Source organism: Micropterus salmoides, unplaced genomic scaffold, assembly GCF_014851395.1.
Source record: "Micropterus salmoides isolate LMB-PRFRI ecotype aquatic unplaced genomic scaffold, ASM1485139v1 Ms_hic_scaffold_19, whole genome shotgun sequence".
NCBI classification, from domain to species: Eukaryota; Metazoa; Chordata; class Actinopteri; order Centrarchiformes; family Centrarchidae; genus Micropterus; species Micropterus salmoides.
In genome coordinates, this window is record NW_024041039.1 from 25842276 (window position 1) to 25862475 (window position 20200).

At 41.8% G+C, this 20200-nt stretch overlaps 2 protein-coding genes across 5 annotated transcripts; one reads left to right on the forward strand and one right to left on the reverse strand.

The window, feature by feature from the left end:
* Positions 1-22: 22 nt before the first annotated feature.
* adprs (ADP-ribosylserine hydrolase) lies at positions 23-4274 on the forward strand. The gene is made up of 6 exons (XM_038729685.1): positions 23-591; positions 1189-1285; positions 1435-1642; positions 2489-2676; positions 2899-2999; positions 3609-4274. The coding sequence occupies exons 1-6, from the start codon at positions 405-407 to the stop codon at positions 3998-4000; spliced, it is 1173 nt and encodes a 390-aa protein (XP_038585613.1). The 5' UTR covers positions 23-404; the 3' UTR covers positions 4001-4274.
* On the reverse strand, positions 4247-19336 carry zmp:0000001267 (b(0,+)-type amino acid transporter 1). 4 transcript variants are annotated; one of them, XM_038729683.1, is made up of 6 exons: positions 18517-19336; positions 7578-7711; positions 6690-6819; positions 6467-6591; positions 6260-6347; positions 4247-6152 (listed from the first exon to the last, which is right to left on the reverse strand). In XM_038729683.1, exons 1-6 carry the CDS (start codon positions 19213-19215, stop codon positions 5922-5924), a joined length of 1407 nt encoding a protein of 468 aa, XP_038585611.1. In that variant the 5' UTR covers positions 19216-19336; the 3' UTR covers positions 4247-5921. The 4 variants fall into 4 exon arrangements, with proteins under 4 accessions (XP_038585611.1, XP_038585609.1, XP_038585610.1 ...); XM_038729681.1 differs by lacking the exon at positions 18517-19336 and adding an exon at positions 14604-15358; XM_038729682.1 differs by lacking the exon at positions 18517-19336 and adding an exon at positions 10408-11117.
* Positions 19337-20200: the final 864 nt, after the last annotated feature.

Consider the following 20200-nt stretch of genomic DNA (forward strand, 5'->3'; position numbering starts at 1 on the left):
TGGAGAAAAAAAACAACAAAAGAGTGTACACGACAAATCTACTGAGTTCGTATTTCAAACTTTAACAACTAGGCACAGACAGCGGCCTTTTTTCATCATGTGGGGTCGCATTTAATGTGTCCACTTCGGCATGTAGCGCATGTCCTTCTGTAGAAACAGATACACCACAACAGACTGCAGACTGTCTTCTAATGAAAGCCCAGTCTATATGAATGCATTTCTATGTGCGCCGACTCGAACCTTTCAGCGGGGTCAAACAGACATCGAGACGTTTTCAGGAAGCAGAGAGGAACAGTGAGTTGACGCTGGTTGTTGTTGTGGTCGCTTGCCAGTCTGACGGTCTTGTTAACGGGACAGCCGAGTGTTTTCTCAGTAAAGGCTGAAGTGTCGTCACCGGCGGATGAATGGCTATGACGGCAGCGAGAGCGGTGGCAGCGGGGGGCCCGGCTTCTTTGTCCCGGTTCAGGGGTTCGCTGGTCGCGGCTGTGCTGGGAGACTGCGTCGGCGGAGAGTTTGAAGGAGCGGAGGAGGTTCCCATGGAGAGTGTGCTGCAGCATCTGAACAGCCTGGACGACGAGACCAAAGGAAATGGTTAGTGAAACCATTGAAAGGGTGCGATTTCATACCAGACCAGATAATTAAATACCAGATTACAGGGTGGTTTTGATGGCAGTGGATGAGAGATGGCTCTTCACTAATCCCCAACCTACTGTACTGTAATTGTCCTGCAGAAGAGCTTGAAAAGTCTGACTTACTCAGTAGGACTGGTCATGTTATGCTAGCCTGCCACTACTCCGATACCTGGTATGAAACTGGAGCAATAATTTGGGCCAATGAAGGCTTACCTGGGGGTTATCAACACTATGAAGAAAATTACAAAACTTCGTAATAATAACAGGAAATGGCAATCAGCAATAGGTAACCAGAACCCAAAGTGGTGTCCACAAACACTAAGTATTACATTTAAAAAATGAGAAATCCAAGCTGCACCTCACCACATTAAAGAAAACATGGCCAACACATTTTACTTGACATATCACAAAACATAGGAATGAGTAATTTCTTCAGGACTACAAAGATTACAGCTGGAGTTAATGGTATACAACACTTTATAGTTAATTTCTAGCTGAGGTACTAATAATTCTGATAAGCAAGATGCTCTTGCTTTTGTATTTCTGTGTGTCTTAGGTATCCTTGAGTACAGTGATGATACAGCAATGGCACGTTGTGTGGTCCACTCTCTACTCACCCGTGTTGGCTTTGATGAGCAGGACATGGCTCGCAGGTATGCACACCGCTGACATGACTAGCATCTCTGTAGAGTTTATGTATATTATGGTGTATAAAAAAACTCCAAGATCTTTTGAAATAAATCCAGGGTAAAACTTACACACACACACACTCACAAATGAAATCCCTGTCTCACCCCTCTAGGTTTGCTAAAGAGTACAGTGCATCTCCTGGTCGTGGTTATGGTTCTGGAGTGATCCAGGTGTTGAAGAAGCTGTCCTCCCCTCAGCTCAGTGATGTGTACCAGCCAGCCAGGGACCAGTTTAACGGTCGAGGCTCCTTTGGGAACGGGGGAGCCATGAGGGCGGCCCCCTTCGCATTGGCTTTCCCTGATCTGGCTGATGTTAAAAGGGTGAGCAGTGGGCATCCTCTGGGCTAAAACCACATCCTAGGTGACATTTATGTTGAAGCTATGTACTTTTTATGAACTGCCACATCTAAAACTTCAGTAATCCTGTACCGTGTCTGGTTCTGGTTTCTGCTCTTTCACCTACACATCCTCTGGAAATGTGTTATTTGTGACTACTATGAATTATTATAATTGTCGTGAGTAGGCTTCATTTGTTTTCCACACTGCATAGTTAGAAGTTCAAACAGATTTAAGCACAGGTGTCGGACACAAATGTATTGGAAATTCTATTGCAAGTTTAATTTATAACTCTGCCAGAGTCCCAACTTGCCATTTGACACGCAAGTCTCAAGTAAAGTCTTGAGTCTAAATGAGAAACTCTAGGTCAAGTCTGAAACATTTACTACTTACTGTAGTGAAGTTGAAATTGATAGTAACATTTTATGCCAAGTTCAAGTCAAAGGCTTAAATAAATTAAATGATGGAAGTCAGATTTGAGTTCAAGTTATGTGACTTGAGTCTTCACCTCTGCAGTAAATGGTCTTGTGGGTAGAACCTCAAGCCTAGTTCACACAAATTTTAGCCCGATTAGCTGCTCGGCAAGCTCGGCAACCGTCAGGCTGTAACACATTACACAAGTCTAGCTGTTCAAAACACCAGACTTTCACAAGAACATATACTCGCAGATGACATCATCTCTTCTGCTTAAAACAGAACAAAATAATGTTAATGTTTAGTAAAGCATTAGGCTGAAACCATGTTTACAATCACATTCAGTGTATTGCACTGCAAGGTGCACTGACTTGTTGCTGAAGAGTTGTTTTGATTTTGTTCTTTTTTTCTCTCCAGTTTGCTTGTCAGGGTGCCATGCTGACCCACTCCTGCTCTCTGGGTTATAACGGGGCAGTGCTGCAAGCGATAGCTGTGCACCTCTCCCTTCAAGGGGCGCTAGACCTGCCTCAGCAGTTCATTGGCAAGCTAATCACAGAGATGGAGGAAGTGGAGGACAACGAGGCGGCGCGCAATGATGCCAGAATGTGAGTACTGCGCAAACAAAGCTTCCTCTACAGCTGCTGTAGCACACTTCACTAGTCCTGTCTGTCTGAGGTGGTCTGAAATGTCATTGATTTTTTTGGGTTCATTGTCCGGAAACAAAGAACAGTTAATGAAGATAAAACGAAAGGTGTGAAATGCGCCTTGCAGGCTTTACATGGGGTGTTATTTTGTCAGTCTTCCTTTAACATGGTGTTTCTGTCCAGCCTAAAAGAAGCAGAGAAGCCATTCTGTGAGCGCCTTCACAGAGTTAGAGATCTGATGGACAGAAGCAAGGTCAGCATAGAGGAGGTCATTTCTGAACTGGGTCAGTATTTCTTAATCTTTGACTTTATCTTTTTACAAGGCTTTTAATCATCCATCCATCATTTTCTGTCCCTCCATTGCCATTTTTCAACACCAATATTTCTATATATACTCTATTTTTTATTGTTACTATCTAGGACTGCAAGCCAATAGTCAACAATTTTTATCATTGATTCATTGTTTGGTCTATATAATGCTTGGAAATAATGAAAAATGGCTATCACAGTTTCCCAGAGCTCAAGTTGACTTGTTCAGATTCATTGTTTTGTCCAACCAACAGTCCAAAACCCCAGAGATATTCAGTCTACTATCAAAGAAGACAACCTGAAACGAATATTGGATTATTAAAAAAGTTGTCGATGTGTGTTTTTAAAGACTTTAGCTTTAATTTTTATTTGGACTGATAGTGGTCTTCAGCTCTTCTGCATTGTTGGGTCTGGCGTATCACATCTTCGGTACTGTCATCTGCATTGTAGCCTCACTTAACCCCGCTGAGTTTAATTAACATTTTTGCCTTCAGAGCAGCTCATATTCTAATCTGCCAGATTCCACTCCAGTTGGTTTTTCTGACTTGTTTTTCTTATCACTCATTTCTGGTTTTTCCTTCCAGGTAACGGCATTGCGGCACTCCACTCAGTCCCCACTGCCATCTTCTGCGTCCTCCACTGCCTGCAGCCCCGGGATTGCCTCCCAGAGAAGTACGGCGGCCTGGAGAGAACAATAGCATACAGCCTGGCCCTTGGAGGGGACACGGACACCATAGCCTGCATGGCTGGGGCTATCGCTGGGGCCCACTATGGCATCGAGACTATTCCCCAGTCGTGGATAAAGTGCTGCGAGGGGGCAGAGGATGCAGACATAAACGCAAAGCGACTTCACATGCTGTACCACCAGTCATCACAAGGAGGCGGGAGTGGGACAGGGGAGCAGAGCTGCAAAGACCCATCTGAAAGTCCGTCAAACACTTCTAACGGCACAGAAAAGAAAACTGGATCTCAGTGATTTTTCAACTGGAGTTTGGCAAAAGGACTCTTGAAAACACACACACACACACACAAATTATACAAAAAAGGCCTTTTTGTTTTTGGACTGTGTTGGTTAACTGAGAACATGTGATTAAGGAGAAGGTGTGTCCACGTTGCAACATTATTTTACTTGTCAAAACAGCACATTTCCTTTCCTCTTCCTCATTGGATCAGCAGGTATGGAGACACCCAAGCTAGCACAAAAAAAGAGGCAAAATTACTTAGCAATTTGTTAGGTAAGGGAATAGTGATGCTGAAAAAAACAAAAAGTGTCACCAGATAAATGCGTATGCGGTGCATTGTATATACACACATACACACCTCTCCCTTCCCTGCTCTTTCCTGTTTTGTGTTGAACAATCTTTTGTCATGTGAAAGTTGCACTATGAATTTGGCCATGTCTTGTTTTATCCCTTTGGCAGATAACAATTATTTAATAAACTTTTTTTTTTTTAATTCACATAATCTGTATGAGTGTTTATTTTGAATTTAAGACCCTAAAAGCTTATTTGTTCCAGGTAGGCCAGCTCCATCGAGATGTCTTACTGACTGCTAGAATTAGAAAACAACAAGTGTACAGTCACGCTAGCCAGTCTGTGAGGCTGTACTAGCATGGTACGTAGTCAAAGCAGTGCATAGAGCTAAATGCTAAAGTCAACATGCGAACATGTTTACAGTGATAATGCTAATTGGCTAACGGTTAGCTGGTATAACAGTGTTCACCATCTCAGTTTTCTGTATTAGCATTCTAACAACTGCTAATCAGCACTAAAGACAAAGTACAGCTGATGCTGATGGAAATTTAATTAGTTTTGCAGGTATTTGGTCATAAACCCTAACATTGGACAAATTGAAATTTTGAACAGATGGTGAATGGAATGGAAAATTCATCACCAAAATAATTACAATTAAAGGTTCAGTCTCAAGTTTTAGTGGCAACCAGTGGTGAGGTTTGTGAATTGAAACCAACTGCTCTGTCAACACTCACGCCTTCCTGTGCAAATTCATCATGGTGACGGAACATGCTCTGTAGAGCATTTGTCCATTTGATCTACTGTAGAAATATGATGAAGCAACATGGCCATGTAGAGGCCAGTTGTGTGTATAGACAGAAATGGCTTATTCTAAAGGTAATAAAAACACAACTGTTCATTATGTAAGATCTTTATACACCACTGAAAACATATCATATTGCATTTGTCTCAATAGGTCCTCCTAAATTATACACACTGGACCTTTAATTCTCAGGGTGACACCATTTTCGGAAGCAAGAACTTTCTCCAGAATATACACTATTTTGCCAAAAGATGTAGGACACCCCTCTGAATCACTGAATTCACGTGTTGCAATCACTTCCATGGCCACAGGTGTATAAAATCAAGCACCTAGGTATGCAGACTGCTTCTACACACATGAAAGAATGGGTCGCTCTCAGGAGCTCAGTGAATCCAAGCGTGGTACTGTGATAAATTGCTACCTGTGCAATAAGTCCATTCGTGAAATTTCCTCACTACTAAATAACAACTTATACAATATGTACAGATTCTCTAAATTGACTATGAATCTATGAATGTCAGCAAAAAAAAAACAGTGCTAAATACATCTGTGCAAAAAGACAAAACATTTTAGATTGCTAAAATTCAAAGAAAATCTAACGTATAACCCAACATATTAATGCTTTTTGAACTTTTTTATAGGCAGATTGTGATATCCTGCACCCTCCTGAATATTAAATTTGTGTGTGCAAAGTAATATATGGAAATGGGAGGTAATCCTAAGGGGCTAGTGAATGTAAGCTGCAGCGTTTTACAAGTATCAATGCAAAAACTGATGTAGTTAAAAAGCACGAGCAATAAAACTGGAAAAACACATAATTTTTCTGGATTTTTCTGCCCAAATCACAGGTTTTTCTCTGCTGGGGCGACCTCTAAGAATAGCTGCAGGAACACTGTTAACTTGGTTAACAGTCCTGGGCAGAGCTTGTAATGGATGAATGGTATGTAGACTATAGCTCCACTGAGGATAAATAAAGTCACATAGAGGTATTCAATCTGAGGATCATCTATGATGGGTGCCAGAACAAGAAATACTGCTGCAATGAGGACCAGTATGGGGAGTATAATGGGAACCTGTGGAAAGAGGAGGAAACAGGCATGAGTTGATTTTCATTCTGTGTTAAAAAAACAACTAATCTTAGTTTCTGATGATGTTGTTTTGAGATGTGTGTAACACTGACCCTGTACGGCCTTGGCAGCTCTGGCTTCTTAATCTTGAGATAGAGAAGTCCAGACAAGGTGATGGCATAGAAAAACCAGGCAGTGAAACTGACAACAGCAATCAAGAGGAATGTCAGGCAAATACAAACAGCTCGAACATTCTTCATCCAGGTAATAAAGTCGAAATGTCAACAATTAATTACATGCAAAGCAGACCCAGCTTTCACCTGAAGAAGTTGACAATACTCTGGAAGTCTCCAGGGATAAGCACCACCAGAGACACAACAGTGGTGAAGATCAAGGCTGGAGATGGAGTCAGTCTGTGGATGTGAGCCATGGCCAGAATATCTGGCTACAAAACAAACACAAGTCTGGGTCAAATTCTGTGACAAGACAACCATCTTATATTGAACAATCTAATGTATATTTATAAGGCAGTGAGATTCTCACCATGTGTCCTTCCCTGGCAGCAACAAAACATACACGGCCACCACTGAAGAATGTCCCGTTCAGTGAACCAAAAGCAGACAATGCCGCAGCCACAGACATGATCCAGCCCCAGCTTCCTAACACCTTATTCCTGTGGAAAAGAAATGAAATTATAACAAGAGCTGCAACTTTCAAAAGCCACCTGCTACAGGGAGAAGTGTTTACTAGGTTATTAGTGATTTCTAAACCTTCTCAGACTTTCCGACTTCCTTTTCTAGTTAACTGTGTTCGTGTATCATTCATCAAGTATAGTAATTCAGAGATAATTAAAATGTCTCATCAGATTAAAGTGGAGTTCCACCAATTTGACACATCTAAGTCTGTTTACAGATGTCAGAAAGTGCTACTGCAAGAAGTTGTATGAAGCATTTTGTGGCTCCAGAGGGAGCTGTGTGAAGTCTGATAAATTGCCTGCCAGCATCGGTCGGGCTGCAAGTTTGAAAATGAAAACAATTTAGGGGTGTGGAGGTAGAAAGACACAAGGTTACCAGACCTTTGTAGCCCACTCCTGCAGCTGTGCTCGAGGATACATTAGTCACTACTAGCACATCACACCTGAATCTCCAACTGAAATGTTGCTGGTCAAGTTGCATCGTTGGTAATGTAGGCACCATGTTTGGACATGAAAGAAGAATGTGTAAAATAATATATCGGCATCAATTTGCATACTTAAAAGCTGACCATTGTGAGTCCAACAATGTCATAGTAGTGCAATGCTAAATCGGTGTAGTAGTCTTTTAAATTCCGCTTTTAAAAAATAGCAATTTTAACAACAGAAAATACAAGTCAAACTATCAGTCTGGACCTGTCTGCCTGAATCTGTGATATCAACATGAGGTGCTGTCTTACCCCCAGGTTACTGCTACTGCGCTGGAGGACACAAGCTCTTTAGGCGTCATTACTGTCAGGTAGCTCACATTCACCAGCACATATAAGCCAGTCACCAGAGAAATGGCTATCACAACCGCCCTAGGAAGATTCACCTGGAAGAAAAAAGGCAGCGCCATTTTTTATGTTCTGGTCAGTACATACAAGCTTGCATGACAGATAGTAATATTGAAGCTGGAATAATGGATTGAGCCAGGAGTTAGACTCCAAAGTAGAATGAAATGATAAAAAACTCACAATCCTATGCATGAAGTGCTGTAAAGTACACACTGTATCATATCATACCACAGTTCCTGGAGTAACACTACCTGTTGCTTTGGTGAGCAACATATTGAGCGTCAAGCTATCTGAGTTAGTTAAATGACTATTAATTAAACTAAAGAACAATTATGTCAATATTACAAAAGGTTAAGATTGTGATTTGAAAAGTGATTTAAAACATTTTGGTAAAAAATGTTTTAAGCATTCAGGTGAAGCTGGTCAATCTCTTTGAACTGCCATGAACAGTAAGTGTTTAACCATTGTCAATAACTCAAAAATGAAGGTTCACATTGTCATCACATCTAACCACAAATCAGATGGCACACCACGGCATGTTGATCCATAAGCAAAATCCATTCAACTGCAGCTTGTTGCTATTTTTTTATATTTTATATCCCCTGCACACATGCACATGATGACCTTGGCTGGCACACACCTTTGTCGCAGTTAGATAAGACTACAATCGCAGTAATAAACATTTTACTTTCTTACAATCACACCTTGACCTTCCTTTTAACTTAGCTCGGACACCTCTGGCAGTTTGATCACTGGTCTATACACGGTCACAAGATTGGTGAATGGGTTTTGGTATAAGCATTCAAAGCCTATGAAAAAGAGGTGTTGTAAAATAACACTATTTAGCATAGGTTTTACAATATAGCCACGCCACCACCCAGTTTAACATCAAGACATTTGTCCTGCATAATCTTTAACAGAGCATCATCTCTCCGGTGACTTGAGGGACTGCTGTAGTTAAAATAAAACTACAATACTATTAATTACTCAGCTAAGCACACAGCATCTTACAGTCTCACCTCTGGTCTTTTCAGCTCCTCAGTGACATAGTTCAAGTTGTACCAGCCAGCGTAAGACCAGAGTCCTTGATAAAAAGACATTCCTAGAGTGCTCAAAGAGTACTGAGTGCCTTTAAATGCATTCTCGACTTTTAGATTTTCCACAATGACACTGGTGCTATGTGTGAGCTCCACTATCCCCCCAATTATGATTAATGTCAACGTCAGCACCTTGGCCACCAAGAAGACCACTTGGATTCTAATGGCAATCCGGACATTTAAGATATTAACTGTGGCAACAACCAGTATAGCCACAGCTGCAGCACACTTCACTACCAGTTGAGGAGGATGGCAGTCAGTGTAAAAGGGTGCTATAACATACTCTGCGATGCTAATTGCCATTGCTGCTATGCCAAATGGCTTGACAACCAGGATAAAGGTGACTGCTGCAAAGAAAGCAGGACATGAACCATAGATCCTCAGTATGTAGATGAAATCTCCACCAGATTCACAAATGACTGTCCCAAGCTCGGTATAGGACAACGCTGCAAACATAGATACAACTCCTGAGAGAGCCCAGATCACCAGACTTGCTCCAGGGCTTCCAGCGTAGGCCAGTACAAACTGTGGGGACATGAATATACCGGATCCGATCATAGTTCCGGAAACTAGTGCTACACCGCCAATCAACCCAATTTCCCGCTTCATTTTCAGGGCTTCAGGTTCTTTGTCTGCCATGGTCACAGATCAGAGAGTGTAGGATGAAGATGCTGCAGTTGTTCACTTTGCGGAGTAGACAGTAAAACTGTCCAACATAAGTTACTTGAATGTAATAGCCTACTAACTCCACTGTGGTTGTAAATGATTATACAGGAGATCTATCTCTGTATTATACTCTTATCTTAACCTGCCAAGGTTAAATTCATGCAATAACCTCAACACTACCACTCATTGTGTAATTTATTGTCAAGCCTTGTTTATTTGTGTAACTTGTCAACACTGAGATAACAGGTTGATGATTATAAACATTATAGGTGTATGAGCTTAATGACAGGTGTATGTGTAGGTGTTTCTGGGCAATGTGAATTTCATGTTTTGGTCAATAAGTGATTGATTTTCTGACAAAATCAATAAACAATGAATGACAAAAAGATTTATGAACAGTGCCAAACACCGATACTGTTTGGGTACTGTGTGACTATCAACACTTTAATACCTACAGTAACATTCATCGAACACTGCACAGATATTCTGGGAAGAGATACAGATGTTTCAGCTGTCACAACAACAGACTGCAGAGCAGCTTTTCCCCCCAAGCCTCTTGGAGACTTCTGGAGAATGTCCTCTTGGACATTCATCAGACTCTTAAACTCTAATTCATTCTCAGCACTGCTCCAGTGATGATAGTTTGTTTCTGTTTACCAATTTTCATAATTGATTCTTTATTAGTGTATATTGTCTGCTATGTAGCTGAAGGGAGTTAGAAAACTCAAATTTCACTCTATACATTTCAACTGTACCATGTGTATATAAACATTTGTGGGAATGCACCAACAGGATTGCACTCAATTTCATTGTACTCTGTGCAATGATAATAAAGGCATCTGAATCTTAACGTTTAATCTTGTAAAGTCTGAGTAGATTGCATAGTTGATTGAATAAGTATATCATCATCATTTTATTTTTATTTATTTATTTAGTTACAATTTATGAATAGTAAACAGTGAAACTCTTACTTCTGGATGTTTCAGCTCTTCAGTTAGATAATTCAAAGTGTTCCAGCCATCATAGGACCACAAGCCCTGATAGAAAGCAATGCCGATGGAGCTGACACCAGCATGCGTTCCCTCAAAAGAGTAATCAGAGTCCTCATTATGTCCCTGGATAAGCATCACAACACCTCCCAGTATGATCACTGCCAGTGCCAGTAATTTGACTACCATGGAAACCACCTGGATGGAAGTGGCCAAGCGGACGCTCAGACAGTTAACTATGGCCAGCACCACGATAGCTGCTGCAGCCACGGTCTTCACCACCAGTTGTGGAGGAGTGCAGCTGTTGTAAAAGGGGGCCACGGCATATTCAGCAAAGCTCAGAGCAATTCCCGTAGCACTAGCAGGCCTCATGACAATAATGAAGCTGAAGACAAACATGAAGGCCACCACTTTCCCTGCTGTGCGAAGAATGTAGACATACTCTCCTCCAGACTCTGGAATGACTGTGCCCAGTTCAGCATAGCAGAGTCCCCCCAGCATGGCTATCAACCCACAACAAGCCCATATAATAAGGCTGGCCCCGGGGCTTCCAATAGTCGATAACACATACTGGGGTGATATGAAGATCCCGGATCCCATCATGGTGCCAGCAATGAATGACACGGCTCCTATAATCCCCACTTCCCTCTTCAGATTGAGTCTCTCTTTGTCACTCTCCATTGTTTGAGAGCCGTTGCTTCCTCAAAGAAATTCACAGAACACGCTGTAACTTAACTGCTAACTGTTGAGTAATGTTATAGCTATGTGTAAAATAGGAGGTGAAATCACTCTTCAAGGTTTAAGCTATAAACTAAGGTGTGGCATGGCTGTCTGATTCCGACTTTCTTCATGCTCTCAATGGAAAATTACACATTTCACCTTTCACAGCAAAACATAAGTTCTGTGCTCCTAGGTTCACCTGAGTATCCAAAGAATAGGCTTCTGCTGCAGATGATCTGATACGAATACAAACTCAATCTTTGGTCTAAGATGTTCTGGTAGAGGTACATGAACTAACTTATACTTGAACATGGTGGTTGTTATTACCAAACCGCGACTAAAACTGAATTTTAAACACAAAGCACAACTCGGGCTGAGATAAAGCAGGCAGTTTGTATTAATTAATTCCCCAGCAGAACTATGAAGTATCTTAATGGCGCCCTCTCCAGGATTTCACCCAGAAACTCACAGAGAGCCATCCTATTCACAAGACACAATTAAAGAGAAGTGACCTCTCATTCTTGGGTAAAACACAGCGGTGCTCAGCAGGAGCTCTGAGTATATCAACACACGCCTTATACGGTTAAATTTCCCTCTTCAACATCTCCCAATATGATCACTGCCAGTGCCAGCTTCTTGACTACCATGGAAACCACCTGGATGGCAGTGGCCTAGCGGACGTTCAGACAGTTAACTGCGGTCAACATAATGATAATAATAATAATAATCTTTATTTGTAGAGCACTTTTCAAAAACAAGTTACAAAGTGCTTTAACAAGTGTAAAGACAATAATACCCAAGAGACAATAATACAAAAACAATACAAGATAAAAACATTGAAAACATGAAAAGACTAAAATACACGTTTAAGATAAATATAAAATTAGTAAAATACAATAAAATAAAAGGGATAAAATAAAGTCAAATAAGATCGGGAAAGGCTTTCCTATAAAAGTATGTTTTAAGAAGGGACTTAAAAGAGTTCTCTGACTCAGTCGACCTGATTTCCTCGGGCAGGCTGTTCCAGAGCCTCGGGGCCCTGACAGCAAACGCTTTGTCCCTTTTAGTTTTCAGTCGAGACTCTGGAACAGATAGCAGACCTCTGCCCGAGGATCTCAAGGTACGTGCTGGTGTGTATGGGACTAAAAGGTCAGAAATATAACAAGGCGAGAGGCCATGAAGAGCTTTAAAAGTGATCAATAGAATTTTAAAGTCAATTCTAAAACATACCGGGAGCCATTGTAATGAAGCTAAAATAGGAGTAATGTGGTCATATTTCTTTGTTCTGGTTAAAAGCCTGGCAGCTGAGTTCTGGACAGTCTGGAGTCGATCAATAGATTTTTGGGTTAAACAGGTGAAAAGGCTGTTGCAATAATCCAGGCATGATGAGATGAAGGCGTGTAAAATGGTCTCGGTGTCCTTAAAAGTTAACATAGATCGAATTTTTGATATGTTTCTAAGTTGATAAAAACATGATTGAACAAGCTTTGTGGTGTGCTGCTCGAAATTTAAATTACTATCAAACCAAACACCAAGGTTCTTTGCCACAGGCTTAATGTGATTCACTAGGGAACCAGCAGATGGCAGTATTTGTATTGCCATCTGCAAATCCCAATGACCAGGATTTCTGTTTTGTCTGAGTACAGTTGGAGGAAATTATTTGACATCCATTTTTTAACTTCACAAAGGCAGTTGTTAAGTGAACTCAGCATTCCAGGGTCTGTGGATCTGACAGGCAAGTACATTTGTGTGTCATCAGCATAAATATGAAAAGAAATGCCATGTTTATGGATAATATGTCCAAGGGGAAGCAGATACAAGGAAAACAAAATGGGTCCTAAGACCGACCCCTGAGGCACACCATATTTAAGTGGACAGAACGAAGAGACATAGTTGTTTACAGACACGCAAAACTTCCTATTTGACAGGTAGGATGAAAACCATTCTAGAGCAGTACCAGAGATCCCCACCCAGTGCCTCAGTCTGTCTAACATGATGTTGTGATCAATGGTGTCAAAAGCAGCGCTAAGGTCCAGGAGTACCAGGACTGAGCACATGCCTACATCAGCAGACATTAAAAGGTCAGTGGTGACTTTAAGCAGGGCAGTCTCAGTGCTGTGGTACTTCCTGAAACCAGATTGAAACTTTTCAAATTTTTTGTTATTTTCCAGTACAGTGAGCAGCTGTTTGGACACAATTCTTTCTAGAAAGAAAGGTTCACGCAAGCCGTTTTAAAATAATTAGGGACACAAACAGTAGATAGGGAGCTGTTAAAAACAGAGATCAAATGGGGCCCAACAGAATCCATTACTTTCAGTAAAAACTTTGTAGGTATTACATCAAGTGGGCTGGAGGACACTCTCATTTGTGATACTGTTTTGATGATAGCTCCTGCAACCAGCTGTGGAGCGGTGCAGCTGTTGTGAAAAGCGGGTCACGACATATTCAGCAAAACTCAGGGCACCTCCTGCTGCACTGACAGGCCTCAACACAATGATGAAGCTGAAGACAAATATGAAGGCCACCACTTTCCCTGCTGTCTTTTGAAAAAGGGTAGGGTAAACTGTAATCAGTCACCTATTACATTTCCAAAGTAACCTCAAAAGAAACCACAGAAGTACAAGTGCCAGCTGTCTCAGCAGGCTAAACCAGTGAGGGCAACGTGCTCAACAGGATGGTCACCCTTACAAGTCAAATATGTCCAGCTCAACCAGGCATTCTTGTCAAACATAGAAAATACTGTTTTGCATCAATCTTTAGATAACAATCACAAAACACTCACCAATTTTTGATAACTGCTCCTTAGTGTAGGCCACTAATTACTGCTTAGCTACAAAGTACCTACCACACTTGAAGCTGACTTATCTTTTTTGCAAGGGTTGTTGTGGACAAACTGAATCCCCATGGCTTAGTTAGGCAACAACACACTGGCGACCAATCATTTCGAACAAAATCATTGTTTTATATTCATAACGCTGAACACCAAGTTTTGACATGTTTGTTATACCAATAAGCATTTCTATTCTATTTTGCCAAAACAAAGCTCATCGAAAACACCAGTAGACTATTTAAAAAAAAGACTGACCCTTTTGAAATCCCTGGACTGCTTTATTATTTTACAGATATCGTCAGACTGCAACATATATTTGCAGACTCCCCTGTCCTTTGCTCACTGATGTTTTCACTGACATAGAGATGACACGGTCATGCAGGTAGTGGATGTAAGAGTTTAATCATCAATTAATTTCAATGATCTATGTCTACTCTAGCTTTGGTGGTGTTTAATGATTGTGTCAACAGCAATAAACACAAATCTTTTTAACTCAAGTGTTTTTCAGAAACATTTATTACTTAATTTTTTTAGGGTGGTGTTTGGGATGATGTGGACTGCTTATTGGTCTTAGTCAGTAACTCCCTTTAGGGCAGTAACTAAACACCCTATACCCCCCTTTACTTACCTCAGGACGTTTCAACTCTTCGGTCACATTATTCAGATTGCTCCAGCCGTCATAGGACCACAGTCCCTGGTACAAAGCAATACCAATTGGATTGATGCCTACATTTGTGTTCTCAAAGGAGTCTTCAAAGTTTTCAGTGTGCCCTCTGATAAGCACCACCATGCCTCCTATTATAATGACTGCCAGGGTCAGAACCTTGGTCACCATAAAAAACACCTGGACTGACATTGAAAAGCGAACATTAAGGCAGTTCACAGTGGCTACCACTATAATTGCAGCTGCAGCCACACACTTCACCAGCAGCACTGGAGGGGTGCAGTCCAAGTAGAAAGGAGCCACGACATACTGAGCAAAACCCAGCGCGATGCCAGCAATAGAAGCAGGTCTCACAAATAACACAGAGCTGAAGATTAACATGAAGGCGACGACTGGACCTGAAGTCTTGAGGATGTAGATGTACTCCCCCCCTGATTCTCTTATAACAGTGCCCAGCTCAGCATAGCAGAAAGACGCCAGTATCACCAGCACACCGCAGCATGCCCACACCACCAAGCTGGCCCCGGGGCTGCCGATGTTGTAGAGCACTGTCTGTGGGCTCATGAAGATCCCAGATCCAATCATTGTCCCTCCGATGAGGGACACTGCTCCCATCAGTCCCACTTCCCGCTTCAGGATGAGCTTCTGTGTCTTGCTGTCCATAATCCCAGCAGTTACAGCGTGTGCTGACACCTTTACTAATGTAGAAAGCGCTGTAATTACGCGGCCAAAGTCACTCTTGCAGCAACCTGGAGTTAATAATTATGTGGTCAGCTTATGAGTTTTTATAGGAGCCTGTTTAGCTTTATACCATTTCTCTTTTTTTTTCTTTTAGGGTGGACAGTGGATGATGTGCTGGCCCCAGGATTGGCCATATCTTTGCTGGCTGTGCTCCTTTTTTATTTTGTTTCAGGTCAGAGGGTGGAGGGGTGGAGCTGAGAACTTTTCAGAGATGCAGTACATGTGAGTAAGCTGAGCTCAGAAGTGCACGATTCTCTCACTATCTAACTAATAACTCATATTGTTCTTTGTTTGTGTTTCGCATCCACTCACACAGACATTACATGCATAACTGACCTGCTCACAGACCTACCTCATTATCAGCTGCAACAGCATGGCTGGTAATGAGGTAAAATTCCTAAAAACAAAGGCAAACACCCTTGACTCATTTGAAACAATTGTATATTGGGTATACTACCATACTAACAGCCATAAAATATTTTAGCACTTTCAGCACAGGTATGTACAGTATACAAAAATGAGCTCTTTTCCAAAAATAGGAAAGATAATCAAAATAATGAAATATTTATGCTGAATCTGGAAACACACATCCAAGAGGAACACTGTCCAAATAAGATGGAAAGCATTCGTATTCGATGACTAAAACTGAATTTTAAAAACAAAGCACCACTCGGGTTCCAAATAAAGCAGGAAGTTTGTCTTAATTCCTCCTTTAAAGTCTATCTGCCAAAGACCATGTTGGCGTCTAATTCCCCAGTAGAACTATGAAGTATCTTAAAGGCGCCCTCTCCAGGATTTCACACAGAAACTCACAGAGAGCCATCCTCTTCACAAGACACAATTAAAGAGAAGTGACCTCTCATTCTTGGGTAAAACTCCAACACAGCGGTGCTCAGCAGGAGCTCTGAGTATATCAACACACGCCTTGTAAGGTTCAATTTCCCGCACTTTCCCCGGCTCTTTCCCCACCAGAGAGATGACATAGCATTTCAACATGCTGACAAGCTCCCCTCCAAGACTAGATTCCATTATAGGAGCTCAGTCTACCTATTCTGCTCCGGTGTTGCTCTGTCCCCAAGATGCCAGTTCACAGAGAGCTTGGAATTGTTTTTAATCTTGCCCCTCGCCCAGGACCATTTTACATTTGGGGACACTTCTATGGGCTATTGCCGCCGGCAACATAGCTCCCACCTTCACACAAACCCCTCCACCACGATTAAGGAGGTATTTCCAGATCTAATACAAAGTAAACTAATAAAGTAATAATTAAACTAATTGAACTAATAAAAGTATTATAGAATGTAACAACACTAAGTCCCCGAGGAGACAGATGGAACAGTTCTGTGGGCCTGAGACAGCAAGTCCTGCCCTACAGAGAGCTCTTAGGGGTTCTGAGAACCAGCTGATTTGTGGCCAGTTCGACCAGGAAATAAGGCAAAACACTGACTGATTAAGAGACAGTGGTAACCCGTTTTAATGCACAAATGGTTGTTATGTAAAATTAACTGCAATTCATCGCGTTTTTAAATGACTGTAGTTCTTTTTCAAGCAAGATTCTTATGACTTCATATTATGATAATTCTTGTATCTCACTGCAGTGGCACCTTCTGTCATTTAAACTGAACCACAGGTGGAAGTCTCTGCGACTGCACTGCTAATTAATTGCACATATACTATCTTTCTATCTCAGATGTGTTGATCACACACCCTTTATAATTTAAAGTAAAGCATATAGTAAATTAAGAAACTCTTGACCATGACATTTCATTGTGAAAGTGAAGTATTCCACCCAGAGGACCCCACGCCCAGATAGAAAATGATGTCCGTGGAGCTGACACCAGCATTTGTTCCCTCAAAGGAATTACCCTCAGTGTGTCCCTGGAAAAGCATCATAACATCTCCCAATATGATCACTGCCAGTGCCAGCTTCTTGACTACCATGGAAACCACCTGGATGGCAGTGGCCTAGCGGACGTTCAGACAGTTAACTGCGGTCAACATAATGATAGCTCCTGCAACCACTTGTGGAGCAGTGCAGCTGTTGTAAAAAGCGGGTCACGACATATTCAGCAAAACTCAGGGCAACTCCTGCTGCACTGACAGGCCTCGACACAATGATGAAGCTGAAGACAAATATGAAGGCCACCACTTTCCCTGCTGTCCACAGAATGTTGATATACTCCGCTCCAGTCAGCCAGTTAAATTTCCTCTTAAGCTGTCTTTTGAAAAAGGGTAGGGTAAACTGTAATCAGTCACCTATTACATTTCCAAAGTAACCTCAAAAGAAACCACAGAAGTACAAGTGCCAGCTGTCTCAGCAGGCTAAACCAGTGAGGGCAACGTGCTCAACAGGATGGTCACCCTTACAAGTCAAATATGTCCAGCTCAACCAGGCATTCTTGTCAAACATAGAAAATACTGTTTTGCATCAATCTTTAGATAACAATCACAAAACACTCACCAATTTTTGATAACTGCTCCTTAGTGTAGGCCTCTAATTACTGCTTAGCTACAAAGTACCTACCACACTTGAAGCTGACTTATCCTTTTTGCAAGGGTTGTTGTGGACAAACTGAATCCCCATGGCTTAGTTAGGCAACAACACACTGGCGACCAATCATTTCGAACAAAATCATTGTTTTATATTCATAACGCTGAACACCAAGTTTTGACATGTTTGTTATACCAATAAGCATTTCTATTCTATTTTGCCAAAACAAAGCTCATCGAAAACACCAGTAGACTATTTAAAAAAAGACTGACCCTTTTGAAATCCCTGGACTGATTTATTATTTTACAGATATCGTCAGACTGCAACATATATTTGCAGACTCCCCTGTCCTTTGCTCACTGATGTTTTCACTGACATAGAGATGACACGGTCATGCAGGTAGTGGATGTAAGAGTTTAATCATCAATTAATTTCAATGATCTATGTCTACTCTAGCTTTGGTGGTGTTTAATGATTGTGTCAACAGCAATAAACACAAATCTTTTTAACTCAAGTGTTTTTCAGAAACATTTATTACTTCATTTTTTTAGGGTGGTGTTCGGGATGATGTGGACTGCTTATTGGTCTTAGTCAGTAACTCCCTTTAGGGCAGTAACTAAACACCCTATACCCCCCTTTACTTACCTCAGGACGTTTCAACTCTTCGGTCACAGAATTCAGATTGTTCCAGCCGTCATAGGACCACAGTCCCTGGTACAAAGCAATACCAATTGGATTGATGCCTACATTTGTGTTCTCAAAGGAGTCTTCAAAGTTTTCAGTGTGCCCTCTGATAAGCACCACCATGCCTCCTATTATAATGACTGCCAGGGTCAGAACCTTGGTCACCATAAAAAACACCTGGATTGACATTGAAAAGCGAACATTAAGGCAGTTCACAGTGGCTACCACTATAATTGCAGCTGCAGCCACACACTTCACCAGCAGCACTGGAGGGGTGCAGTCCAAGTAGAAAGGAGCCACGACATACTGAGCAAAACCCAGCGCGATGCCAGCAATAGAAGCAGGTCTCACAAATAACACAGAGCTGAAGATTAACATGAAGGCGACGACTGGACCTGAAGTCTTGAGGATGTAGATGTACTCCCCCCCTGATTCTCTTATAACAGTGCCCAGCTCAGCATAGCAGAAAGACGCCAGTATCACCAGCACACCGCAGCATGCCCACACCACCAAGCTGGCCCCGGGGCTGCCGATGTTGTAGAGCACTGTCTGTGGGCTCATGAAGATCCCAGATCCAATCATTGTCCCTCCGATGAGGGACACTGCTCCCATCAGTCCCACTTCCCGCTTCAGGATGAGCTTCTGTGTCTTGCTGTCCATAATCCCAGCAGTTACAGCGTGTGCTGACACCTTTACTAATGTAGAAAGCGCTGTAATTACGCGGCCAGTCACTCTTGCAGCAACCTGGAGTTAATAATTATGTGGTCAGCTTATGAGTGTTTTTATAGGAGCCTGTTTAGCTTTATACCATTTCTCTTTTTTTTTCTTTTAGGGTGGACAGTGGATGATGTGCTGGCCCCAGGATTGGCCATATCTTTGCTGGCTGTGCTCCTTTTTTATTTTGTTTCAGGTCAGAGGGTGGAGGGGTGGAGCTGAGAACTTTTCAGAGACTCATTTGAAACAATTGTATATTGGGTATACTACCATACTAACAGCCATAAAATATTTTAGCACTTTCAGCACAGGTATGTACAGTATACAAAAATGAGCTCTTTTCCAAAAATAGGAAAGATAATCAAAATAATGAAATATTTATGCTGAATCTGGAAACACACATCCAAGAGGAACACTGTCCAAATAAGATGGAAAGCATTCGTATTCGATGACTAAAACTGAATTTTAAAAACAAAGCACCACTCGGGTTCCAAATAAAGCAGGAAGTTTGTCTTAATTCCTCCTTTAAAGTCTATCTGCCAAAGACCATGTTGGCGTCTAATTCCCCAGTAGAACTATGAAGTATCTTAAAGGCGCCCTCTCCAGGATTTCACACAGAAACTCACAGAGAGCCATCCTCTTCACAAGACACAATTAAAGAGAAGTGACCTCTCATTCTTGGGTAAAACTCCAACACAGCGGTGCTCAGCAGGAGCTCTGAGTATATCAACACACGCCTTGTAAGGTTCAATTTCCCGCACTTTCCCCGGCTCTTTCCCCACCAGAGAGATGACATAGCATTTCAACATGCTGACAAGCTCCCCTCCAAGACTAGATTCCATTATAGGAGCTCAGTCTACCTATTCTGCTCCGGTGTTGCTCTGTCCCCAAGATGCCAGTTCACAGAGAGCTTGGAATTGTTTTTAATCTT